The 25,938-nt window shown below is 33.1% G+C and overlaps 1 protein-coding gene across 1 annotated transcript; it reads right to left on the bottom strand.

The window, feature by feature from the left end:
• Window positions 1-1,810: 1,810 nt before the first annotated feature.
• On the bottom strand, window positions 1,811-25,748 carry LOC132544541 (protein transport protein Sec31A-like). The gene is made up of 27 exons (XM_060208153.1): window positions 25,699-25,748; window positions 24,546-24,710; window positions 24,125-24,214; window positions 23,298-23,496; window positions 22,657-22,752; window positions 18,901-19,038; window positions 18,495-18,637; window positions 17,898-18,009; window positions 17,465-17,617; window positions 17,204-17,335; window positions 16,593-16,823; window positions 16,321-16,395; window positions 16,100-16,192; window positions 15,414-15,470; window positions 12,995-13,097; window positions 10,268-10,446; window positions 9,976-10,102; window positions 9,491-9,639; window positions 9,187-9,357; window positions 8,437-8,842; window positions 7,871-8,012; window positions 7,015-7,100; window positions 6,434-6,549; window positions 6,158-6,319; window positions 5,746-5,880; window positions 5,173-5,244; window positions 1,811-4,737 (listed from the first exon to the last, which is right to left on the bottom strand). Exons 2-27 carry the CDS (start codon window positions 24,656-24,658, stop codon window positions 4,543-4,545), a joined length of 3,675 nt encoding a protein of 1,224 aa, XP_060064136.1. The 5' UTR covers window positions 24,659-24,710; window positions 25,699-25,748; the 3' UTR covers window positions 1,811-4,542.
• Window positions 25,749-25,938: the final 190 nt, after the last annotated feature.

The following is a 25,938-nucleotide window of genomic DNA, read 5'->3' as shown; positions in this document are numbered from 1 at the left end:
AAGACTTTATACTTGTTGAATTGTTCTCATCCAATCAATATAAAAAATAAAATTTTCAGATAAAGAAGTTCGTTAATCAGTGTTTCTATTAATGAAACAAAATTTAGCTCGTAATATCATATCTCTTTTAAAACTGGTTGTACAAACTTTTGATAGCGTGCATGTAATTTATTCAAGTGGAACTGGACAATTTTATTGTAAAACTTATTGAAAGTATCAATAATTCCTGCCCAGCAAGCTTTCTTGAGATTAGTTTAATGGACCAATAGCCATAGATATTTATTGTATTTATTTCATTTATATAACTTATCGAGTTGTTTAAGATGCGACGAGTAAACTTGCAGATCAAAGCATAGTGTCGAAGGGAACTGAATCCTGAGGATAGATTTTCCTTATAAATACAACATAACGTTTTTATTTTAATTATGATATTTTAAAGAGTTAAAGATATGAAAATGTTAATTTGCAATAATTTCCATGTACAGTGTATATGTATCAATATTTGTAATGTGAAGATGAGCATTTGCTATACATGTTAAAATAGATGTAAAAGCAAGGAAGTAAATGTCATTTGCAGTGCATGTGTTATCTTGCAGTTTCTGTGACATACAGTAAAGAGTTAGGAAATAGCATAAGTTTACTTTAAAGGGTAAAATCAATATTCCCATAGATATCTCCAAATATTGACCAAACACTATATATGATGTTAAAAAAGTATTTTGAGGATTTGATTTCTATTTCCTCAAGAGGGTTTTTATAAACAAAAGGCCCAGAGGGCCTGTACCCCTCATCTGGAAATCTAAGTAAATAATGCAAAAACTTCCCCTGATGAGCCTCACAACCCACAGATACAGCTTCAAATTCCCTAGGGTTAGGGACAGAGGTCAGTTGTTAATCCCACGATGTTTAGTAATGCTATTAAGTTATGGGATGGAAACATGATGCTTCAAAGAAATAATCGGTCCTGGGGTGGGACCCAACATTGGTTAAACTTTACATAAGGATGCTTCAAACCAAATTTGATTAACATCATTCATGAATAGTTGCAATATATAGTAAATGTTGATAGATGACAGATGTCATGGTATCCCTTCAGTCAGCAAAGCTAAAAACAAAATCAAATGCATAACATGCAATATATTCAGATAAGAAGTATTGTAGTACAAATACATTAAAACCAAATGCAAACTTTGCACCATACTGTTGGCAAGTTTACTATTATTCAGGAGAGTATTCATAAACCAGGGATACAAATTTACAGGTGAATTCGGTCACTATATTCAGTTTTTTTTTTACTCTGCACAGACTCATATGTTGACTACTGGTTAAACTGGGTCCTAATTTACAGACTGTCCTGAAGTTTGTTGAGTCTTTTTAAGTGTCATCAATACCTTTCCTATTTAAAGTAACATTGGCCTTGAACTTTGAACCTGAAAAGTAATACCAAGCAAGCACTTTTGATAAAAAGCACTGTATGAAATTTGAGGTTGATCAAACAAATTTTCTATTTATATTTCCAATGACCTTGCCCTTTGACGTTCGGATCTGAAAAGCAATCCCAAGCAAGCACTTTTGGTAAGGATGCAGGGTATGAATTTTGAGCTTGATCGACCAAAGTGGACTCAAATTACCTTGAAATAATTGTGTGGACGATGGCACTGCCGACACTGTAATACTTATATGCTGTCTTAGGCAGGCAGGCGATACAAAAATTGGACCAGCATTGATCTACTTAAGATAAGCACTCAGTCTATTTTCAGTGGAAAACTCCTGTCTATGAACACTGAAATTATGAGTCAAAACAATGAAAGTCTGATGATATCATAATTATATTTCCTCATTCAGTTTGACAGGCATACATATCACATGTAATTTCTGTACCGCTAGGTACTACATAAATGTAACACAATAAGGTACTTTCTCACACAGCATATTCATCTGGGGAAGCTAGCTTTTATGTGGTTGGATCATAATGGCCGGGATGATCAAGATCCAAATCTGGTGCAAGTGTATAGAAAAAACCACTCCAATTAAATAAATTTTGAAAGAAGAAAATATTAATAAAAATTTCCAATAATTCAATCAATAAGAAAATAATCACAACTATAACATTTTGCCATTTAAAAGAATATAGTTAATGACTTAACCCATGAATTACCGCTGAACAAAAAACTTCAACCTCATAAAAGCAATGGCCCCAATGGACAATATTAACAAACACATATTCTCACAAGGAACATTCTTAATGCAACAACTATTTCTTACTAACTATCCTATCTAATGAAGCAGAGCGATTACATACTGGCAGTCATAATGATATAACTTACTATGTACAACTGTATACAAAATACTGACAATTATACTGTTTTTTAATCAATCATCAACAGAATCAATCTTTGCTTCAATTTCACTTCTTCATTTCAATCAAGTATTATGCATGCAGTATATTTAAATAATATCATGTATTGTCATTAAAGATCATTACTTACTTGCAATTGTTGAAAATCTATATTTTCAGATAGCTAGCATGGGGTTTGGAGATCATATTCAGTTGCACTATTCTTTAAAGAACATGTAACATACAACTGGAAAATTATCATAATTCCTTAGACCTATTTCATATATACCTATTTTTTAATGAAATATGTCAAAGAATTTCCCAATACTTAACAAAATTTATCTTAAAAATTTTATTATGTCATTAATTTCATTTGGAACCAAAAGCTCCATTTTCTCAGAAGAAAAAATGAATAATCACTTCAACAAATATAGTCTTATATTCACCAGTTAATGCTTTAAAAATATACTTATCCTTTAACCTGTATGTAAAATTGCCTCCATAAGTATTATTTAAAACCTATTCTGTCACATTGTCTTGCTTGGTAGTATTTTACTGGTACAAAATATAGTTTAGTATGCCTTTTTTATTCCAATACTAAATACACTGCATTCATCATGTATGTAAAGCTAGAAAATGTTTCATAGACTGTAATGTGTATACAGTGAACACATATGTGTATCACATCTCCTGGCCATCACACATAGAACATTGTGTATCAACCTTATTTATTTTTACATATAATGTAATTCTAGTCTAAGAAAGATCATTATAAATTCATAGTTAAAGCACTTTGTAGTAAATATGAAATGATGAAGTTGTATGAAAAACCTTCAAAAATTTCAGCAAGAAATTTCTTTTCTTTTGGTTAAAATGAAAATTCCCCAGCATGCTTGATACAAATCATTGATAAAAAGATTCTCATTTAATATCCTATATGTCATTAACATCATAGAAACAAAATGTAAACAAATATGATCTTAATAAATTAGGATTTACAGCGGAAAACAAGTATAATACTGTAGAATAATTACCAGCAATAAAAGTGGATGACCCATTCCAAAATGTTATATATGTGAAGTATGTGTGATTTGAAATAGCCAAAGTTTCATGAAGTAATATTGGAATAAAAAATAGTGTCAAAAAATAAGCAAAATGATTAATATATTAGTGGTTTTGAAGGACTCTCCTGATATAGCAGCAGAGTGCATATCCTTATCTGATACTTATGAGTTGATTGATAACAATTTTCATTTGAAATCAGAATTACAACCTAAATCATTTACTGTTTACTTTATTATTCAGTCACAACATTAAGGATCTAATTTTTAACCACCAATACACAATTATAGATCCTGCCACAGAACAGTACCACACAATGTAACAAACAGCTATTTCACTCTGTATGCCATTAGCAAACTCAGACCTGCTTTAATTGTGAATCATTAGTTTGTGGTATTCACATCGGGGCACAGGATCAGATGTCTGAACAATACAATGAGCTTGTGTAGTATATATTGAATACGTTATGTACCTATTGTAGGTAACAAATCAGAAAAAAAATGTCCTGGACATTGCCAGAAGTGCTGAGGGGCATAAATATCTGATGTGTGCAATGTGGGTCTTAATTTCAGAATACAACACACCACACTCAGAGGTACTTGCATTTAAAATGAAGACAGTTGTAGGTATGTGTATAGTCAGACTGTCAGATGGAGTGTGCCAGTTTTCAATCTGTTTGATAACACTTGTGCTAAAATCATTTATTAATTTTTTCCCTATCTTTTTAATAACTGATATACTTTATATATTACTGAAAATTATTTTGATACCTTGTAGCAAATGTTGATTTTATAAAACTTAATTTCAAAAATTTCACAAAACAATATTTTGATGAAAACATGTTTCATATGAGAGAAAGTAAAGTTAAATGATTAAGTATTGTTGCCATTAATACTATTACTCAGCTATTTTGGTAACTTTAAGGAAACTGTTCTCTCTGAAATGGATAAGAAGCACATTCTTTTAGCAAATACCAATATATTCTATAGAATGTTATAAAATTCAATAACTGTCTATTTTTCCTCATGAACAAAAATCATTTCTAAACATCACACATATCCTTGAGTCCGGCTTATTATAATTGCCAATATCATTCTATATTCATAAGTGTCAATTTTTTCAATGTCTATGCACAATCTTTATCATTGAGTGTGCACGTACACCTGCATCTGCATGGCTGACTGAAGCAACATTTTGAGTCCCGGCATAAAGCTACTGATTTCAGAGAAGTTTCCCTGACTGACCATCTGGGTATATACTTGAATGCCAGCATTGTAGTCATACTGTTGTATTGCCTGGACGATCTGGTGCAGTCCAAGTAATACATTCTGTGATAACTGCAACAAAAATACCTCTGTTATTTCTTTGATCTGTCACACAAATATAGCGTTACATCATGTTTTCATAGAGACAATTTAAATCTATTTTGGGTATTCCAGTATAATATCTGCTTCATGAGATCAATACAAGTTTGCCAAAAACCTACCACCAAAAGAAGTCACTAAAATCAAAACAGTATCACATCACAAATATGCATTTCCGCCATTAAAGAATTCCATGAATTAGTTCTCTTCTTATTTTTCCTTTAAGTAAAACAAAAGCTCCTGTAAACTTATTAATTTTCATGGGGATTTATGAGTTCTTAGTTTATTCAAGTCATCTGAATTATGATATTTAAATTATTTCCACCACTGTTCTATTCATTGAAATAACTAATGGGCTACAATTGGACCAGGCAGATAGTCATTAACAAGAAATTATGGCAAGCTTACCATCTCATTACGTAATCTGTCATAAAGTATTTCTAGTTTTTTGTTAACATCTTCTAGCTTCCTCTTCATTGGCTATAAAATAAAGGACAAAACAAAAATATACAACAGAAATAGCAACATCCAAAAACAACACTTATATGTTCCATGGTGTGCTCAACTATATCATTTTTTTTGTGTAGACTTTGACTTTTGGGACTTGTTGAATATTGCTTATCGACTTATAAACAGTAAGTCACAAGTGAAATTTATGCTTTTTTATGCTCTGCTCTCCGCACACAAAAGTAGATGATTAGATAGAGAGGGGGCTATGAACAAATGGACATACACTAGAACTGACACTAACACCTCCAATGTAAGGTCTATACAGTTCAGAATTTGAGGTGCTATATCATTAAAGAAATATTGCAATTTGATACCTTTTGAAACATAACGGGTATTGCACTTTTGCAAATGCTATAAATGTAAAATTTTAAAATATTTTTTGTTCTGAAATGTTGCTGAAATTAAGAACATATATATTGCAAGGAGATGAAGCATTTATAAGTTTGTTCTTTCTTCTAGTTTTACACTTACAGCATTAGAAGCAACAGAAGAACAGTTTTTGACTAGAGAACCAAATATGTCCTGCAACACCTGGTGTTCTGAGGGAATTGGTTGTTTAGCAACTGGCTGCACTGGCTCTGGAACACTAGCACTTGAAGGAGGAGCCTAAACAAAGCATTGACAATTTTAATCCACAGTAATATCAGTGATAACAAAAATAATCACTATGAATATTGTTAAAATAAACAGAAAATAGTAATAACATAATTTGTTGTCAGGATCCCATACTTTAATCAGGTAGATTCTGGTACACTGACATCTTACATCACTTTAATTATGATTTGGTTTCATGTTTATAAAAGTTGTCATTTCATCAAAACTGAACATTTTTGTTTTACAACCTCATCATGCTCAACATTCTTTGTGTATGTTCTGGCCTTACCTGAACCTCTCTTTGATGCTCCTGTGGGTTGTATAAGTTGGAGTAATTCATGGGTGCCCCTGGGGGTCCTTGGTCTGTGGGCATGGCCTGCTGGTTGTTGGACTCGGGTGTGACACCATATAATGGGGAGGTAAGTGGTGCCTGACTGTGGCTTTCTGCTTGCTGAAAAGCAATGAGTTAATGTTAGATGCTATAAACAAGTAGACATAAAACATATCATAAATGGTAAAAAATCCAAAAGTTATCTCAATGAAAGCACATCTGGGGAAAGTGTACCTTTGGTTTCCTGTCCTTCACCAATGGTGGGTCATTCCAGGCAGTTGCAGGTTTGTGGTCCATGAAGGAGGACTGACTGGGTAGAGTACTACTGGCTCCAGCATGTTGAGGAGTACCTGTTTATACAACAACCATAAACTCATCATTGTGTTCAATGAACCCATAATGACATATGGCAATAAGTTTATATGAGAAATAGAGTGTACCTTCAGAGATTATTTCTGAAAATATTCACTATGAATGATAACCAAATTGAATATAATTTCATTAAAGCGAAGTCTTCCACATACAGATATCAGGTGGACTACTTTTTTCTTGGTGGCACATTTTAGACTTAGATACCTTCCACAGGAAGGTGGTATTTTTAATAGAATTACACTAAAGGATAATATGTGTAGTTTCTTAACAGAAGGCTTAAGGAAGCCAAACCTAGCAAAATGAAATTGCATTCAAGTACCATTCTGCTACTTGTGCCTCCTAACATGTGCTACAGTTTTAAAACCAAACATTACAAGATGTGTGCTTTACACGACCAAGAAGGATTGGAGCAGTTACAGGTCAGAACATCATAATACACCTACTTGTCATGGTGTTGCTAGATGGGTTGTAGATGTTGGAAGGCTGCGATGAAGTCATTTGTGAGCCAGCTGGGTTCACCCCCGAGTCTCTGTAAAATGTCAAGCACATAACATTATTATTAAGAAATCAAAATGAATTCTAACGTTTTTCCTGCTTTTATGTGTTTCATGCAACATACTTCTAGTAACTTGAATTCTCATAGGGTTTCACACTTCAGTCCAACAAACAGCTTGTTTGGGGTTGGACTTTGAAGATTAGGTTTAAAATAAGCAAGAAAATTTATTATATCCACAAAAATTCATTTTGACCAAGAATAATGTAATAAGTTGTATGTTTCATGTCTGGTTGAAACTTGAGTAGGTAAATACTATGTCAATTCTATTACAGAATCCACATATTAGTTACTTTAATTATCAAAAAGAAGACCAATATTGAAACGGTGCTTCCAAACCCCTAGAGACATACCATTGAAAGAAAAAACCAAAACTGAAAACATTTAACCCAATGTCTGTTTTGTTGACTTTAATACTGGAACTCAAATATATATAAAAAAAAAATCCCCTTTTATCAATTCCCTACATTGTAAATACACTAAAATCTCCTGCGGAAACATTCAGCTCTAACAGCTCAGTTTGAACTCTTTTCAGTCATGTCTAGAAAGAAAAACTCTGAATACTAGATTTGTAGAGTTAATCACTTAGCTGTGATTTTCTCAGTACACAGTCCCACAGAATTATAACCATGTTTGATGAGCAGTTTAAAAGAAGTTGTAGAACAAATCTGAATGTTGAGTCACACCTACATATACAAAGATTCAGCAGCTGTTGAACACAGATTTGAACTATCCAACATACTTACCCATAGTAAGGAACATTTGATGGCATGGACTGGTTAGGGTAACCTGGCTGATATAACTGTTGGCCATAGCCTCCATATTGTTGAGAGGAGTCATAGCTAGGTACTGGCTGAGGATATGATGGGTATTTGTGTGACAGCAGTCCTGGAAAATAAACAAGAGTGCAAGAATTCAGGGCTCTCGATCTGCCAGATTTGGAGCCGATATTCGGCCCCATTGCAAAATAGTATCTTTTTTTCCCAATTTAGACCCCAGGTTTTCCCAATTCTAAGGAAAACGCCGCTATTTTCCCCAATTCTAAGGGCCCCAGGCCCCAGTCCCAAAATGGGGCATGAGAGCCCTGGAATTATAACAATGCATACCATGAATCTAAACTCCTGTATCATCAGATGAACATCAGCAATACATTGAATATTGAAATGGATAAACCAACACTTGTGATATGTTTCTTAAACGCATTCAATACCTGAAAAAATATTCTGTATTCCTACTTTACAGACTTTGGACCTCAACTTTTGACAAATACAGGAATTGACACTCAATAACCAGTCCAGATATCGACTCATACCTTTAGATGGTGCACTGGCCCCAGATGCTGCATTTGATCCAGTTGTTGATGTCATTGAGTTAGGGTTGTAGAATTGTCCACTATAGGTCTGCCCTTGACCCTGAGCGGTATTCGTGGAAGCTTGACCATTCATTGTACCATAAGGAGATGTTGGGTACTGATTAGGGGCTGTATAGCTTTTGCTGCCTGTTGTATTGGTGTTGAAAGTTGCACCAGCCTGGGTCTGGTACATCCCAGATGCCTGTGATGGTGCATTTGAGGCTGTCCTTTGGGTGGGGTTCTGTACAGGAGTAACTCCTTGTGGTATCAAATTGATCTTTTTGAATGGGAAAGGAGGGGCTTGGACACCATAGCTACTCTGTCCCAACGCATGGAACAAACGATCCTTCAGTATGGCCAAATTTACCTAAAATCAGATAAGAAACTGTCTGTAGTCTTGTCAACATGGCAATTAACTACTGAAAGACAGGATAATAAACGACCAAATGTTATCAAGCTGTTAATTTTTCAATACAGGATTTTTTCAGTAAAAATGTGATAATATCATTATGTATCTGCTGATTATCTGAATGTTGACTGACCTGGAACAGAGGCAAGAAACACATAATGTAGGGTCATATTAGTAGACAAAGGGATGACAAGTCTCTATTGTCCAGGTTTGCAGAGAATGCCTGGAGGTCACTTGTAATCATGTACTTGGGGGTTTAAATGACCAATCTGTGGAGAGTTTCCTCAGAGCCTATAACTAACCTCAGCTGAGTTACCAAGGTATCTCATGGCAGTGTCCATGCTTCCTTGTGCAGCAAGTAGACTGGCATAACCATTCAGTTTATTGGCTAGGAGACCGCTGGTCACTTCTTCCTCTTGACCACGTGATAAAGCCACAGCCTTTCTAAGAACCATTACTTTCTCTACCAAGTCCTGTAGAAAATTCAAGTATGTACAAAGAGTATTAACTAATGGTTTTGATTTCAAATATTTTCTGAATATCAAAAATGTTAATGCCAAGAACTTGAATAATTTTTTGACCTTTGATATTGGAACAGAAACTCACCTGGAGGCCCATTGGAGTATTGTTAGCATGTGTGTTGCGTTGCCAGTTCTCTACTAGTTTGTCCACATTTCCAGAGCAAATATAACAAAGACTAGCATACATCGATAAGTTGCCAGCTCTCTCCGATTCCAAGCGAGTTGCAAGTGTGTCTGTCAACAGGATACAAAACAATAAAGTAATTGTTAAGAAATGAAGTTTTCTGAATATACAATATGTTGACAATACATGGAGACAATCAACAGAATGTACAAGGAAATTATTCTAAAACATATTTTGATATGAGAGTGGTCCATTTTCTTATTTCTTTTTTTCTTTTTATTTTCCTTGAATAATTAACCCTTTCAAATATGCAAGATTCATTTGGAACACAATGTATAGCAAGCACAGTGATTCACCACTTCACAAACCATATCACAATTGAAGGAAGGGACATAACTCTGAGTAGACTTGTGTAAATTTTCTATATGAAAATTTCAAAAACTCACCACATAAAGAAACAAACTCGTCTTGTGATGCATAAGTGAGTATGAGAGCTAATGCCTCTTTCCAGTTGTCAAGGTTACAAGTCTGCACAATATGTGACCAGTTGTGTGTAACCACTGTGGATATCAACTGTAAACATAAAATCATAAATGCTGTAAATTGTATTATAATTCATAGAATGAAAGTGAAGAATGCTTTACATATTCTTATTTTCCCTGACACTGAACTACATCAGAAAATATAACAAGATTTTCCACTTACTGACAAGCTAAACTGTTCGTAAATAAAACATACCCGGCCTAAACTGCTTTTGTTTTTTGTGAAGTATGTTTTCTGTGTACGACTGAGAAGGTCTGGACCACCTGCAATAGCTAGGAGGATTGCTTCAGCCATCTTGTCCTCACTCAGACAAATATCCACGGCTGCCTCAAAGTTCCCCATAAGTAATGCTTGACTCAGCAAACCATCAGCATCTGGAACCAAAATTGTTGACAAATAAATTGATTGCAAAACAAACAAAAACAAAAAAACCAATTAATTCATAGCAGTAGGATCAATTTTGTACACATGTGAACATTTTCACAAACAATTGAATGTATCTATATGGTAGAAAAAGGCAGGATATGCCTTCAAATTATTTCAGTATTAATGACAACTTTCCAACATCTCAGCACGGCATATATACAGTCAAACTTCTATAAACTGAACATTAATGATTTGAATTTCACAAGGTATCAATTTTTTTGTCTGGTCACACATTCATTCCTATATATTACTACTGACTAACCCCTTTAGGAATCAAAAGTTTTATAAATCAAACTTTCCAATGTATCAATGTTTTTCACAGAACTTTAGCTATGATATAACACAGTCATTGACACCTCATGATTTGGACAGATCATTTTTACCTGTACTCTGTACAAGTATTTTGTCCCACAACATAATTTCACACCTTTCAACAAAGAGTGCTAACTGACAATGGGATAACAACAGCATGCAGTCATTGGTCCTGTGTTACAAAGTTTATTAATGACTGGACACAGACTAAAGTTTAATTGCTTACTTACAAGTCATGATGTTTAATCAAAGATAATGGGATGTTGTGTGATTTTCACCACTGCCGTTGCAGCGTTAGCGTAGAGTAAGGTCTAATTTACGGAATTATGAAAAAATCAGGAGAAATCCTGAACACTTGTATGATGATTTCACTTATTCCCAAAGTGTCACTTTTCAGTTTTAAGCAAGAAAGAATGAGAAACACTGTTATTTATCTGTCAATCATGTGTTCTCATGCTGATTCAGACAAATTGTAGTCAGAACATCGGCAAACACCTTTGTAATTTTTATGAGCTAAGATGTGCGAGTCTGGTCCTGTCATTTCTGGACAGAATACATTATAATATTAAGTTTCTTTCTTTGTTTATGTATCAGTCTTAAAACAATTACTGTAGCACGTGAAGACCACTATAATGCTGTGTGTCATTTTATTTAAAATCAATCCATAAAATACATAACCAGTATACTGTGTAACATGATGGCATGAATCTTAATGTAATCACATAATGTTGATTTCTTGTTGATGTCTATTTAAAGTTTTTTTTTCATGAATGAAGATGTTTGATTAGAAGAAAATAATGTCTACTTTCATTTAATTTTGTGTTTTGGTATTTATTGTCTTTGTTCAGGTAAAAATGTTTTGTCATCAACTATAACATTGAACATGAAAACATTGTTATAACCCACCAGAAATGAAACAAGTCTCGATGTATCAAAGTTTTTTTGCTAGTCCCTTAATTTTCAAAACAATGAAGTTTGACTGCATATAAAAATTCAAACTGTAAAAGAAATCTTCCCGACAATTCATATGATGAAGTTATCACTGAGGAAAGACCTGCAGGTTGTATGAATTTCCTGTTAATTAAAAGTGTTTCATATTTATTATGTGTTCCTCTAGTACACATTGTATTTCTTAAGAAAAGTGGTGACAGATGTTCAAATGCAAATTAAACATGTCTGTAATGCTTTAAGAAGAATCCAGGAAAAAATAGTAATAACAAGAACTGAAAACAGATAAGAACGATACATTGCGAATGGATTGGACCATGGACAAAAGACCATTTGAAAGACCAAATCAAATAATTGTGGACCAAAAAATTTTATTTGTGAAATACTATAAATATCCTTAATCACACTTAAACTTACCTGCATCTGTAGGTTTGTTATAATCACACTTAAATTTACCTGCATCTGTAGGTATATTATAATCACACTTAAATTTACCTGCATCTGTAGGTATATTATAATCACACTTAAATTTACCTGCATCTGTAGGTATATTATAATCACACTTAAATTTACCTGCATCTGTAGGTATATTATAATCACACTTAAATTTACCTGCATCTGTAGGTATATTGTAATCACACTTAAATTTACCTGCATCTGTAGGTATATTGTAATCACACTTAAATTTACCTGCATCTGTAGGTATATTGTAATCACACTTAAATTTACCTGCATCTGTAGGTATATTATAATCACACTTAAATTTACCTGCATCTGTAGGTATATTATAATCACACTTAAATTTACCTGCATCTGTAGGTATATTATAATCACACTTAAATTTACCTGCATCTGTAGGTATATTATAATCACACTTAAATTTACCTGCATCTGTAGGTATATTATAATCACACTTAAATTTACCTGCATCTGTAGGTATATTATAATCACACTTAAATTTACCTGCATCTGTAGGTATATTATAATCACACTTAAATTTACCTGCATTTGTAGGTATATTATAATCACACTTAAATTTACCTGCATCTGTAGGTATATTATAATCACACTTAAATTTACCTGCATCTGTAGGTATATTATAATCACACTTAAATTTACCTGCATCTGTAGGTATATTGTAATCACACTTAAATTTACCTGCATCTGTAGGTATATTATAATCACACTTAAATTTACCTGCATCTGTAGGTATATTATAATCACACTTAAATTTACCTGCATCTGTAGGTATATTAAGAGGTGACTGCGGTCGGTCCTTTGCTTTCTGCTGTGCTGCTATGTCATCAAAGGCAGATAACTCATCCACACTGCCAGGTGTCTAATGATATTGTGAAAAAGCCAAAAGTTGTTCAACAATGTTAACAGTGTGAAAGTCAATTTAAAAGTCTTAGTCTAAACGACAAAACAGCTCTATAGACCAGTACAAAGAAACAACAGATCAAATGCCTTGTTTCTATTTGCATACAAGTTTCCTGTTTATGTATATTTACTTCAAATGAATGATATCGGAAGTATTATCTAATGTCAAGTTGAAAATGGATGGAAATCAAATATTCAATCATTTCAAAAGCTGAAGATGTATCCAATCAATAAAATAGCTTTTTTTGTCTTTTGATCCTAGATAAGATCACATCACAACTCCAAAGCTATTTAACAGTGAATTCTAATCTTCTGTCAATGCATGACAATATTTCCCTAAGCATTATCTAAAAGCAATCTAACTATTGTTTGTGCTCTTATGCATGTACAGTTCATACATGCAATATGCAGGATTAAAATATGTGTTCATATAATGGCTTCATGCAGTTTAATTGATAAACTTTCACCTAATACAAAGTATTTCTTAGTCATGCATTTAGAAGTGACTACTATTTCAAATACAATTACTGAAAGAATCAACAATGTCTTTTTCTTTTCTATTTTTACATGTCACATTACACCAAGCATTTCTATTATGATTTCAGATTTAATTTTTAAGTATCGACAGATAAGATAGAAGATGGATTGTGTAGGCTGGAGTAAATTTTCTGTGACAACAAAACAAACCATAAAATATCATATGGGGACAATGTCAATACATACCACGGTATGTAACTACATTGCTAGACTTAATGCTCAATTAAGGAGCTCCAACGAATTACTACCAGAAATTGAACGTGTTCTGACCCACCTTCTTATTCTGTGCAGCTATGTCATCAAATGCTGATGAGGCTGACGAGTTGAACTCATCTCGACTAATTGGTGTCTAGATCACAGAAACAGGTTAAAAATTTAACTAGTTCTAACAAAAGCCAAATGTAAGCAATCATTTTCAGCAAAACTAAACCTTGGTTTTTCGCTTGAATTGTGTGTTATGTTTGCAGTACCAATCATGCAATATATAAAGGTATATACTAATTGTTCATATTAAGATACTGTATCAATAAGAAATGTTCCTTATATTTAAACAATTGCTTTAGTGATTGCTTATGGAACAATAAAGATAAAACAAATGTTCAATATGGGTGATATGTGAATGATTTTGTTATCAAATGATTTACCTCCATCATCATCACAAAGAGAACTGTTATAATTAAGGAACATTTCATGTTGTCCAGTATGGCTATCAGTGCAAAGCATACAGTTGTTAAACACTTCACCAAAGGCAAACATAAATGGGTTTTACATACTTGTGTAAAGTATTCAAATTAGGTCTACCTCAACCTTGGAACATACATATAATTTTTTTTTTCCATGAACAGTTTTTAAAAATGAACAATTCATAAAATTTCTCATAAAATCTTAAATCTTATTTCAACACAAATCTGAGCTGCCAAATTTATCTATATGTAAGTTCCACTACAGCTAACGTATGATACATGCTGTTCAATGTTGTTGTGCTGTGTATCAATAAACAAATCACGTCAATCAAGAAATAAATACACTGCATGATTGTACAATTTCAAATTTCAAATACACGAAATGCATTTATCATTAATTTTCAATATTACATCAACAAATTTTTCATTTCTACTTTTCCGTAACTGCCTGTATTTCAGTTCAGTATTGTATTTTTCAAATGAGTAGAAAGTGAATGTGACCAACTATCAATATGATAATCAGCATAAAAATTGTTTTAAAATTCTTGATAAATTACCAAAATATATATATATATGTACTGTGAGTAGTCGGATTAAGAAATTGTACATCCCACTACTTGTTAACAAAACCAGTATTCATAGTTGGCTAGCAATCATATCAATCTTATACACAAAGATACTGCAAATGTGGCTACTACATTACAAGATTTTTAATGTTTTTGAAATTTTCATCTAATGTTAGATGAGAAATGGAAAGTCAACAAAATCACCCTCTGGCTCTTAGAATGCTAGGTTGTTTTAAGACACTAAGGATTGAATTAATTTGAAATCAAACTGTCTACAGTACAGAAAGCAAGTATGAACTCATTAACAAAGTAAAGGCAATTAAAATAAAACCGAACATTGATATTACTTCAAAATACTTTAAGGAGAATCACAAAGCATCACCTTCAAAAATGTCCACATTTTGTAGTATCCTCGTCATCAATGCAAAAGTTAATACACAAAAACCATACATAGGTTATATAATAACAGTCATTTTAGAGTGACCTTACCTTAGAACCAACACTAGGTGAAGCCTGTCCAGAACCTGACATGCCTCTTTGTAGGTCCTGAAACATTAACCAATAACATGGAAGCATTTCTAATGTTATACATAAACATGATAGGTTACACCTCCACAACCAAATCATTTCACATTTATCAGGTGATGATACTCTTGAATACAATTCAATGGAAATTTCATTTGTATGTTTGTTGGGTTTTATCACTCCATGAACAGCTAGGATCATTATAGACAGGGTCTCCGTGTAGTACCTGTTTGCTACCTCACTGAACAACATACAGGAGGCCTGCCACATGCCATCCAAAGTAATTAGAATAAAGTTTTTAGCACAAGGACTCAACCAGATCTGCACAGACTGGTCAATTTCTCAGCTTTCCTATTAACACAAACTATCATGGGTATGGAATGTTACAACTCACACCTCAAATCTTCACTTGAAGCTACATAGGCCAACGCTCTAACTGACTGAGCCATCATGGGAATTTGAATACCATGTAAGTTTGTATTAAGATAAAACTGCTGAACGTATAGACTGATACACTTTATGTTCAGCTATCACTTAGTTAAGAGATTTAAGAATCTATTTTTTTGTCACAGTAAATACAGAATACAGTTATGTAAGTATCTTTTAGCTAGACAAGATCTAAGGCGATATGATCATCAAAAGTTACTTACAGATGTGTCCAGTAGAGACATTTTCTGTGCCAACTCTGTGGCATCAACGCCTTGACCAACGACTGAATCATCTCCTGATGCGTGTTTTGCAACCTGCACAAAAATATGAAATGACAATTTTCAAAGGTATTGTAAACATGAGGTTCAAAATGTCAAAACTGGAAGAAAAAAGACTTGTAAAAACTATGCATCTGTGCCAGACTTATAATGAATACCTGTACCTTTTTGGCCAGATCTGTTTTGTCATATCCCAGCAACTGTATATAGTGTTCTCGTGGTTCCTTTTCAAAGTTCACCTGAAATTTGAAAAAAAAAATGTGTCTAATACATGATCTTGGGAGGAAACAAAGACTTTGCAAAACTACTGTTAAATAAGCTAGAGTTGTTCAATATCAAATATCAAGTTATTTTAAGATTCTTTTTTGTTTGTTTTTGTTTTGTTTTAAAAATATACATCCTGTACATTGATAGAAATAAGAAATTTAATACCAACCCTTAAAAAGTTCCAAATACTCTCTTGCATTGCATCTTGACAGTTGGCTGCTTTCATGGCACAAAACTCAACATACTGGCCATTCATCAGTGCCTGCTCTAGCTGAGATGAGGATGTTATCAGGTCAGTTTCTGTGACAACCTGACTAATGAATACTTCTCTTGGTGGCGATGGCTGTTGTGATGATGGCAGGGATTTACCTCCCTCAAATGATACCAATTTGCCTCCAAACTGTCATCAATAAAATCTCCAAGAAATAAGTGATATATTCTATAAGGTTTCATAATTAAAAGTTATCAATACATTAAATAAATGTTTTGACATTTGATTCTGGAATGCAATTTACCTCAGGGAATATAAATGGGTAAAAAATGTTTCTTCTGATAAGCCAAGCAAGAGTTTCTGATATAAATATATATTTTCATTTCTGTTTAAATTTACTCTTAATTCGTTAGGCTTCTGTGATTGAAACAAAAAACGAGCCAGAGTAACTTGTCAAACGTTTTAAATAAGACCAAAAAAGGTCTGGTATTACTTGTCACAAGATTTTTTTGACCAGAAAAGTTTGTTCTGATTTGTCATTTCAGCAATATTATTCCACAGATACTTACAGCAAAGGATGCCCCACAAGGTCTCCGTAGCCACTTTGGTGGTTTTTGCAATGGCATCACATCGCCTTGTTGAGAGGCTTGACTGGCAGCCCCTTGTGCAAATGGGTCATTGGTATTGAAAGAATCTGCAACCTATAGATCAGAGGAGAGGATTAAGCTGTTTTCAAAACAGATGCTATACAATACCATTAGAACTTTATCGTTGTTCTTGCATTGCAACTGAAGGAAACATAATTTGATTTGAGGGTAAATACTACTGACCTTGTTACATTGATGTACTGGATGACCTCCACCCATTAAGGAGTACATTGTTACATGACCATCAAATGATGAACTGGAGATAATGCCAGGATTTCTAGGACACCACTGGACGTCAAAACTCCACTGAGTACTTGTTGGTACCTCATATACAACCTAAAATAATAAAAAATAAAACCTCAAAAAACACTGAGTAAATCTTTACTACATGGAGAAGACAGTGAGAGGTATAAATATCTGGAATCAATAATTCAATAATTCTTAATGTATGATGAAATTGTTAGCTTTTTAACATGTGTTTTCTTCACCTGCATTAATTGAAAACAAAGACATATTCTTTTCAGTATTGAAATAAATATGCATTACCATATATCAAAAACTAATTTGTTCATTCAGGATATTATAAACAAAACAAGACATATACAATCACACAAACCTCTCCATCTTGTTTGCTGCTATTAGGGTTCCAACATAGAATTCTATTGTCCTTTCCACAGCTGAGTAGTAAGTCAGAGTCCTGGGCACACCATGCAATATCTAACACACCCCTGAAATATTCAAAACCATATAATGTAAAAATAGGTCCACTTCAAATCTATCATTTCTCTTTGATTATGTTGTGAGGTTGTAAAGGATGTATTAAATCTAATTGTAGTCCCAACACATCTAACAACAAAAACCTGACACTTCTCTTCTGAGGATGAGGCACAACTTCACACAATAAATAATACATCTACTTAATCATCGCACATTTCTGACAAGTTCATTTTCTGACCAGGGTGGTTGTTTCTGATAGTAACACATAGTAACATTAATCTCTAGAGCTACATAAGAAATACATTATTTTTGTCCCCAGTTATGAGGCCTATTTTGAGATTTATGGAATCAAACATTTAAATGATATCACAGTTGTGTCAATATAAAAGTTACAATCAGACCATTTTATAATTTGAGATACTTGTCCTCAATGCATAAATCTGACTGTATACATACCATTGTTTGCCTAAAAGATAACACCCTGTCAGATACCAACCGTTTGTGGTTCTCCAAGACTTTCACTGGAGATGTAGCATAGCGGAGGTCCCAGAGCTGTATAACTGGTGTATGATCATCTTCAGAAGCCAGACACAATTGAGTTGCAACCTCCGGATGCCAAGCTACAGACTTACTCTTCATCTATGAAACAGAAAAGAAAATTGAGAGTTTCAGGAATACATGCAAAACACAATAGCTATCAGAAGTCAGTTTATCCCCCAAATAGAAAGTTACACTGATCTATAACACATTAAAATAATTAGCATCTTAAACTCACATCTAAAAAGTTACATTACATGTACATCTTTCCAAGTCATCTTAAAATATTTCCTTTGCTTTTAGGGATCTAGAACATGAAAATGGCTAAACATTACGAAAATTTCCGAAGTGATACACCATCTTACCCGTGACATGCTTTCACTGATCTTTATGATGGGCTCATTTTTACGGAGATCCCAGACAACACAGCGGGCAGTGAAGGTGGAGGCCAAGATGTGCTGGACTTGCTGATTCCATGCTACACATGCTACCTCCTCCGGGGGCTGTAACAGATGTAAAAATTTATAATACATTTTTGTTGAATTGATAAATACACTCGACTTGTAATGGAAAATATATATGTCTTACAGAGAGTTTCATCCTTTTTTTTTGACAGAAGTTTTAATCTATTGATAATTTGCACATAAAACTTGTATCTACTTTTTTCTATACTTAAATGATATGGAAACACCACTGGTTATAACAGTTTAATGTTTCAATGTTAAATTAAACAGAACAAATATTGCATATATATTCCTTTTATATTTAGGGGATATTTTTTACTTTTTACACTTTAAAAGTGTCAATCAAATTCTAAAAATAAAAATAAAACAGTACTGATTAACTGTCAATAGACTGAAAGTTTGTAACAAAATTTTAAACTATTTGTATGTCACTTTCTTTTCAAAAGTGGACATGACTTACATTTGATTACATCACACTTGACTGAATATAAACAAATAATTGTGTACATTGTTGAATTTGCTGGATACATTTTACAAACACAGCCACATCACCACACTTTCCATGTTAATTCACTGAGTATTAGATGTTATGAATCATTCAATGTGTTCTTTGTTGTAACTGAAATAACAACTACTACCAGTTTCAAACTATGTATCTTGTTCCCGGCCCTCATACACCATGTTCTCTCCCTATCTATGTTCATGTTGTCAATCTTACTTGCAGATGATGATATTAAATGTTGTTTGTTTATATGGAAGTAAAATCAAAAGTGTACAAGTCATCTCTAAACTAACAAGTCAATTCAGTAAAATTACAGTACCCCACTGAATGTGAAATCATATCAAACTTTTTCATATAGCTCAAAGGTCAAAATATAGGTCAGTATGACACCATACCCTAATTAAATGTGAAGTTCCAGTGGTAAGTAGTGTAGGACATAGAGCCTGGACAAAGGTGCAGAAGGACGAAGGGACAGACACAAAAATAGAGTCACCCCCATTCATCGGTTAAATCTAATGATAACAAAGCCTTTAAATCTTGAAATCTACATATCAAGGGTATTCTCACACTTGATCACTGTCTAGTTGTAATTGTAAAATTAAGAAGTAAAGTTGGCACAGTGATGACATCAATGCAGAACAGGATGAGAGAAACAGGCTAACTCTTGACTAGTAAGTCCTAACACCCCTCACTTTGAAAATGGCAGCTTATCAATCTCTCAAGGGGTAGAGCCAATGCCATGATTTCTAGTGTAGATATACAATGTTCCTGATATCCGTCCTTTGGATACCTGGCCCGCTATGCAGGGCGATTGAGGAATAGGGGCAATCAAAGACAGTTATCAATTGCAACAAATTCCAGGTAAGTTTAATAATGTTTATTAATGTGTCGACTGGTTTCGCCCAAACTTATGTGGGCTTCATCAGGACCTTAACATTTTATAATGAACCTGTAATTCCAATTCAGTATTCCATAAGTGACAACACCAAAAACTAACATTAAAAATAAAAGTCAATTTTGGTGTGGATTTTATAGAAGGAAACAAAAGGTCATAACTCCTCACATTGTTGGACATGATTTTTTTTTTTTTTTCATTATATGTAAAAAAAAAATTGACACTAGGCAACCCCAAAACATAATCACATGCAAAATGATTTGACTATCAGTTTTTTTAGAAGAAAAGTACATCACATATGTCTCACACACTGAGAAACATAAATTGAAAGACTTATGGAAACGAATACAATAATTATTGCAGTCTCAACTTCTACTATCAAGTGTGAAGTATACATCAATATCCAAGTTGGTAAATTAAATATACAAGTAACATGTAGACCATTACCATTTCCACAACCTGTCAACAAATTTCATGTTCAATAGGTGTAAATCTGTGTAATATTTTGAGCTAGCACTATTGTACAGCTGCTAAAAATACCATTTAATACTAAAGTCGTATATGGTAATGTAGATATTTCCAGCATTCAATTTGGCTTTAATAAAATTTGAAGATGAGGAAAGCCAGCATAAACAGTAAAACAAAGTACCAACTTTTTTCGTCATACAACATAACCAGCTCTTCAAAATGATTGTACTGTTCCATGAACTGTAACTGGTAAAATGTCTTTGGTAGTGGATGGCATTTACTTTATAAGAAACTGTTATGTTACTACTGAAAACCTTGTTTCATACATGAAAATACATTTTTACCATGTTTTCCTGTATTCAAATCAGCTATACTTCAATGCTTGATATTGTTAATGTGGTATTGATTGATTCTTGGTGTAATGTTCAGAACTTTCTACAATATATGGTCAGCCAAGAAAGTCTCTCACGGTAAAAGTGAGTTGTAGGTTGACACACCTATCCTATAACACTAAATACACATGGCTTCGAAGTTAAGCAGCATAATCCATGACATATTTGCAGGAGTAATAACATTAAAAGATATTATATAAACAATTTATATTGCAAATACTTTTGTGTGCATATTTTATGGAGATATTTTCAAAAACATGACACCATTTACTCGAGAGTTTTTCTGAATACATGTCAAACTTATTACAATTCCATCATTAATTTACAAACTAAAGCAGTACACATTATAGATTTTAATATACACCTCAATGGCATATAACTAATATGCCTGTTAAAATATTTTCAAACAACATGAAAATCAATACACACAATTAATATGTGGGAAAAATCCCTTAATGGTCCTGCCTTTTGAGTAAACATAGATCTAGATCTAGCAGCATTGTTAACACTGAGCAAAACCCTCCACAAACATGCACAGGAGGCTGAAGCTACTCACCGTCATATCTAACTCACTGGCCTACCAAAGAGGAAATACAACACACATACAGGCATGTTATCATTTAGCACACAGTCCAATACCAGATTTAGTATTTAAGCTTCACCTGATATAACCTAACAGTGTAAAATAAAGATTTTTTATTACTTCAGATTAATGGTGTGTTTATTATGTCTGTGGTAAAAGAAGAGTACACAGAAAACATAATGAATAGTGTATAGGAGTTTTTTTTTAATGAAAAATGATATTTTTTGTATCAGAACCATTTGAGGTCTGTTTTTCTTTTCCATTTTTATTTTGGTATTAGAAATTATCTCACCGGAGAAGATTTTTTTATCATAAAGAATCTGAAACATCAAGTATTCTATTTCAGACTTCTACTTAAAGAGCCTGAACTTTCGCATTTACCAAATCTGAAACATTTAATTGTTTACATTAGATTGGCATCCAATAAAAGGTTGGTAATGAAAAAAATTCAAAATTACTTTGGAATTTTTTCCATGCTATTTTCTAAATTAATATACTAGTATACACAGTGAAAAAGTATGACAGACTGCATGTATTAAGAAGCTATTAAATCAATAGCAGTACTTCCTCTTTTCCTTTTAAACCACATATGCACCACTACACAGTTACTGGGAAACAGAATTGGCCTGCTGTGACCCACTGCATGATAGTATGCTCAAGGCAACAAATATTAACATGCATACAAAAGTTATTATAAGCTTGGTAAATAGATCAGTCATGCACTTAGCTTGAAATTAGCAAGACTTCATACATCTAAATTACCTCTGGTAATTTTAGTGTTACTTGGCTATAATATTTTGATGAAACGAATCCCTACCTGTGATTTAGCCCCAGGTGTCATTGGGCTATCAGGTTTGTTCAGGTCCCAAATGTGAATCTCAGAATCAGAGGCACCAGTTGCTAACAAGTTTGTCTGTAAATATCATCAAAATAACTAAAATTCATAAGCAGCTTCTTGGCTTCCATGTAGAAATGTCATAACTGGTAAAATTGGTGAAGGACTACATATTGTTTTAAGTAGAAAAATGGTCATTTTTATTTCATTCAGAAATTGGAAACTGGTTATTTACAAACCTGAATATGACATCAAAAAACATTACCACTCGTTGAGTGAGAAATTTAACAGCATCAAAAGTGAAGATTTTTCAATGAAATTACCAAGCATGTTTAAACCATCACATAATAATACTAATTCGTCCCTTCCATATCTACATATGTTATGATATTGAAAAGCCCATTGTGCTTGACAACAAATCCTCCATATTTAGGAGTGAGATATATCCAATCTAGAAAATCTTATAAATCAAATTAAAAACATTTTGTAATTTTGAGAATCAATTTATGAATCAATATACATAAATGTATTTTGAAACATTTTCCTTTTGTTTCTTTTAGAAAAGAAGAAAAATAAAAGATTGTCATAATCTATAAAATGTTTATATTTCTAATGTAGCGTACCTGAAAAGGGTTGAAGTCAAGAGCCTTAACAGCACCAGTGTGTTTGTCCTGTTTAAATTGAAGGCAATCCTTGTCCCCTCTAATCATCTTGCTGGCACTGTAACAGTACACGCCTCCATTGTCTGTTCCGCCAACAATAAACCCTGCACCATCAGCTTCTGCAGACATCCCATGGGAGCCCCACACAAGCTTGTGAAATCTATAACAATCCACACAACAATGAATGAAAAGTGAAAGGGACACTGCTATGATGCTAGTATTTCATCTTTACTATGTAACTAAACTTTTTTCTATAAAAACAAGCTTGCCACTTAATTTGAACAGTTCTTGTTAAAACACTGACATAAGACTCTGTTTTTGGGGGCATTTAAATGTGACAAATGTACTTGTAACTGTCTGGGAAGATTTAAAAATAGATATGTACTGTGCTTCAAAAGCAAAATGGACCTTTACACTATATTATACATGCATTAGTTATTTACTCTAAACAAATTACTGTCTTCTCACTATATCTAAGTCATAAAATATCAATTAGCAATGGCTACCAGCAATTGTTGGATGATTTGTTTTGGCAAGTCCACAGCAATACTTCCAAGCTTGTTATGAGTCCGGTTACAATGATATAAAATGAGTTCTTGATTTTGTTTTAATTTTAAATACATGTATGATAGCCCAAACTTAAACTTAAAATTGACTAAATTAACTGAAACAAAAAAACCTCTACTCTCAGCTTCCAGGATTGTTTCTCAACACATATGCAATATCCAAATGATCTTTTCCAGATTCTTCAACTTCAAAATCATTGAAATGAAATTATAACAAATTACCTGCAGTCTGATGGGATAGTAGAGACCAGTGGCATATTGAGAGTTGAATCTACCAAATTCAGGCTATACACCTCCAAAGCTGCTGATGTGCTGTAGTAAAAATAAAAAATATTCAAAACTTTAAAGCTAATAATGTGCACACAGTTCTAGAAAGCAGTACATACACAAGTGTATTTATATTTCTCTCCAGTATGTGTTATGAAGTAAAACAGAAAAATTCTCTAAATAAATGACAAAATATTAGTAAGAGAGCTAACAAATCATACCAGCAAACTAAAAAGTTAATAACAGAATAACAACTTCTCAATTGGTGTGTCCCGATCTGAAACTCTTTGCTCTTTTCTTCAACTCTTTGTTCTTTTCATCAATCTGTATGTTAGATGGTGGGACCGTGTGGATTGCTGTAGTTTTATATTTATACCTGAATGTGGCATCAAGTTGTTGTGCCGCTGTTCCAGCAACTATATAGATTGGGTACTGTGCAGCAGGCGACCATGCTACATTGGCCGTCCGCTCAATCTCTTTCACTCTCATCTTGAAAATTGTTTTTCTTCTAGATCAAGAATTCTTGGGTTCTGTATTATACCTGAAAAATAGAAAGTTTCAGATCAAATGTAGAGATTTAACATCATTTTGTTGAGTACCCAATCATACAAATCATAAACAATTTTAAATCTTTATTAAATTTACTCTTGGACCTCATCGACCATGTATTTCTTATGTTTATTTATTCCAGTTTATACAAGGTAATCATTATTACAAGTTACAATAACAAAGAACCATTACAATAAAAAATGATTAAACAAAATCATGTCCTGTACTAGTACTGTTTTCAAACATTAAAAAAGACAGAGACAATGCAAGCAAATGTAAAATATTGTTAGAGACTTTATTTTGCATCCCACACCTAAAAATGTCAAATTTAAACATGCTCTGAACAATAACAGCCAGATAGTTTATTTGTATGTATTTTCAGTTTTTTTCTGATGTGCTATTAAGAGAACGCTTTTCAGACACATGGAGATCCCATCCTCAGTAAACATTTGTTGGAGATGCAAATGGCATATACATTATTAAATGAATATGGGCTGTGTATGGTAAAAGAGCACATTATCTTGAACATAAATGTATGACTTATGACTAGTAGTTAAATAGTGAAAATTGTACCCTCCTAATCTGTTCGAATATATAATACACAGAGCAGATTTAAAACTGTCTATCATAACAGAATCATGACGGTGTTTAGTTAAGACATTCCATCCCCTCTTATTTTTCGACGCCTTTAGCAATGCTGAGATAACAATTCCTTATATAAGTAAACAAAAGATACATTTCTTCATTGAAAATATTTCCCAAATGATATATACTTGTGCCTCTAACAGCTAAAAATCATCACCTATTCACTGTTTTGACATTTGTCGGCCATGATGGAATACAGCCGAAACAGAGATAAGCCGGTTTTAGTAACGAACCTTCATATGTTGCGACGAAATCCTTCATTCCTCGTACTGAAAACAATTACCAATAGATACATATATATACCAAGCATATCAATAAAGGATAACTGAACTTACCACGTAGCCAATTCCACAAATAAATAATCCACGTTTTCCTTTGCTCAACGTGGCATAACTTGCTAACTTCCGGTTTCTTGGTATTCGACCTTGACCATTACAACTAAGTCGACTACACAGTTATATTCAGAGAGGCGGGAATATTCAAACTTACTTATTTACCTGATATGCTACAAATACGATTACGTTTAAAAAGTAGATAGCATCTTTATTAAATAGTAAAATTTAACAAAGTTAAAC

Source organism: Ylistrum balloti, unplaced genomic scaffold, assembly GCF_031769215.1.
Source record: "Ylistrum balloti isolate Yb309-2 unplaced genomic scaffold, AGI_CSIRO_Ybal_v1 Utg369802, whole genome shotgun sequence".
Classification (NCBI taxonomy): Eukaryota; Metazoa; Mollusca; class Bivalvia; order Pectinida; family Pectinidae; genus Ylistrum; species Ylistrum balloti.
The sequence above is the reverse complement of the archived record's forward strand: the minus strand, read 5'-3'. Positions and strand labels throughout refer to the sequence as shown.

What these genes read in the sequence shown, in the direction of transcription:
- LOC132544541 (XM_060208153.1), bottom strand. Translation starts at nt 24,658, where the DNA reads ATGAGAGTGAAAGAGATTGAGCGGACGGCCAATGTAGCATGGTCGCCT. An exon ending in ACCTTGGTAACTCAGCTGAG is followed by an intron (nt 8,843 to 9,186) that starts GTTAGTTATAGG and finishes ATCTGATTTTAG; the next exon opens with GTAAATTTGGCCATACTGAA. An exon ending in TCAAATGTTCCTTACTATGG is followed by an intron (nt 7,101 to 7,870) that starts GTAAGTATGTTG and finishes GACATTTTACAG; the next exon opens with AGACTCGGGGGTGAACCCAG.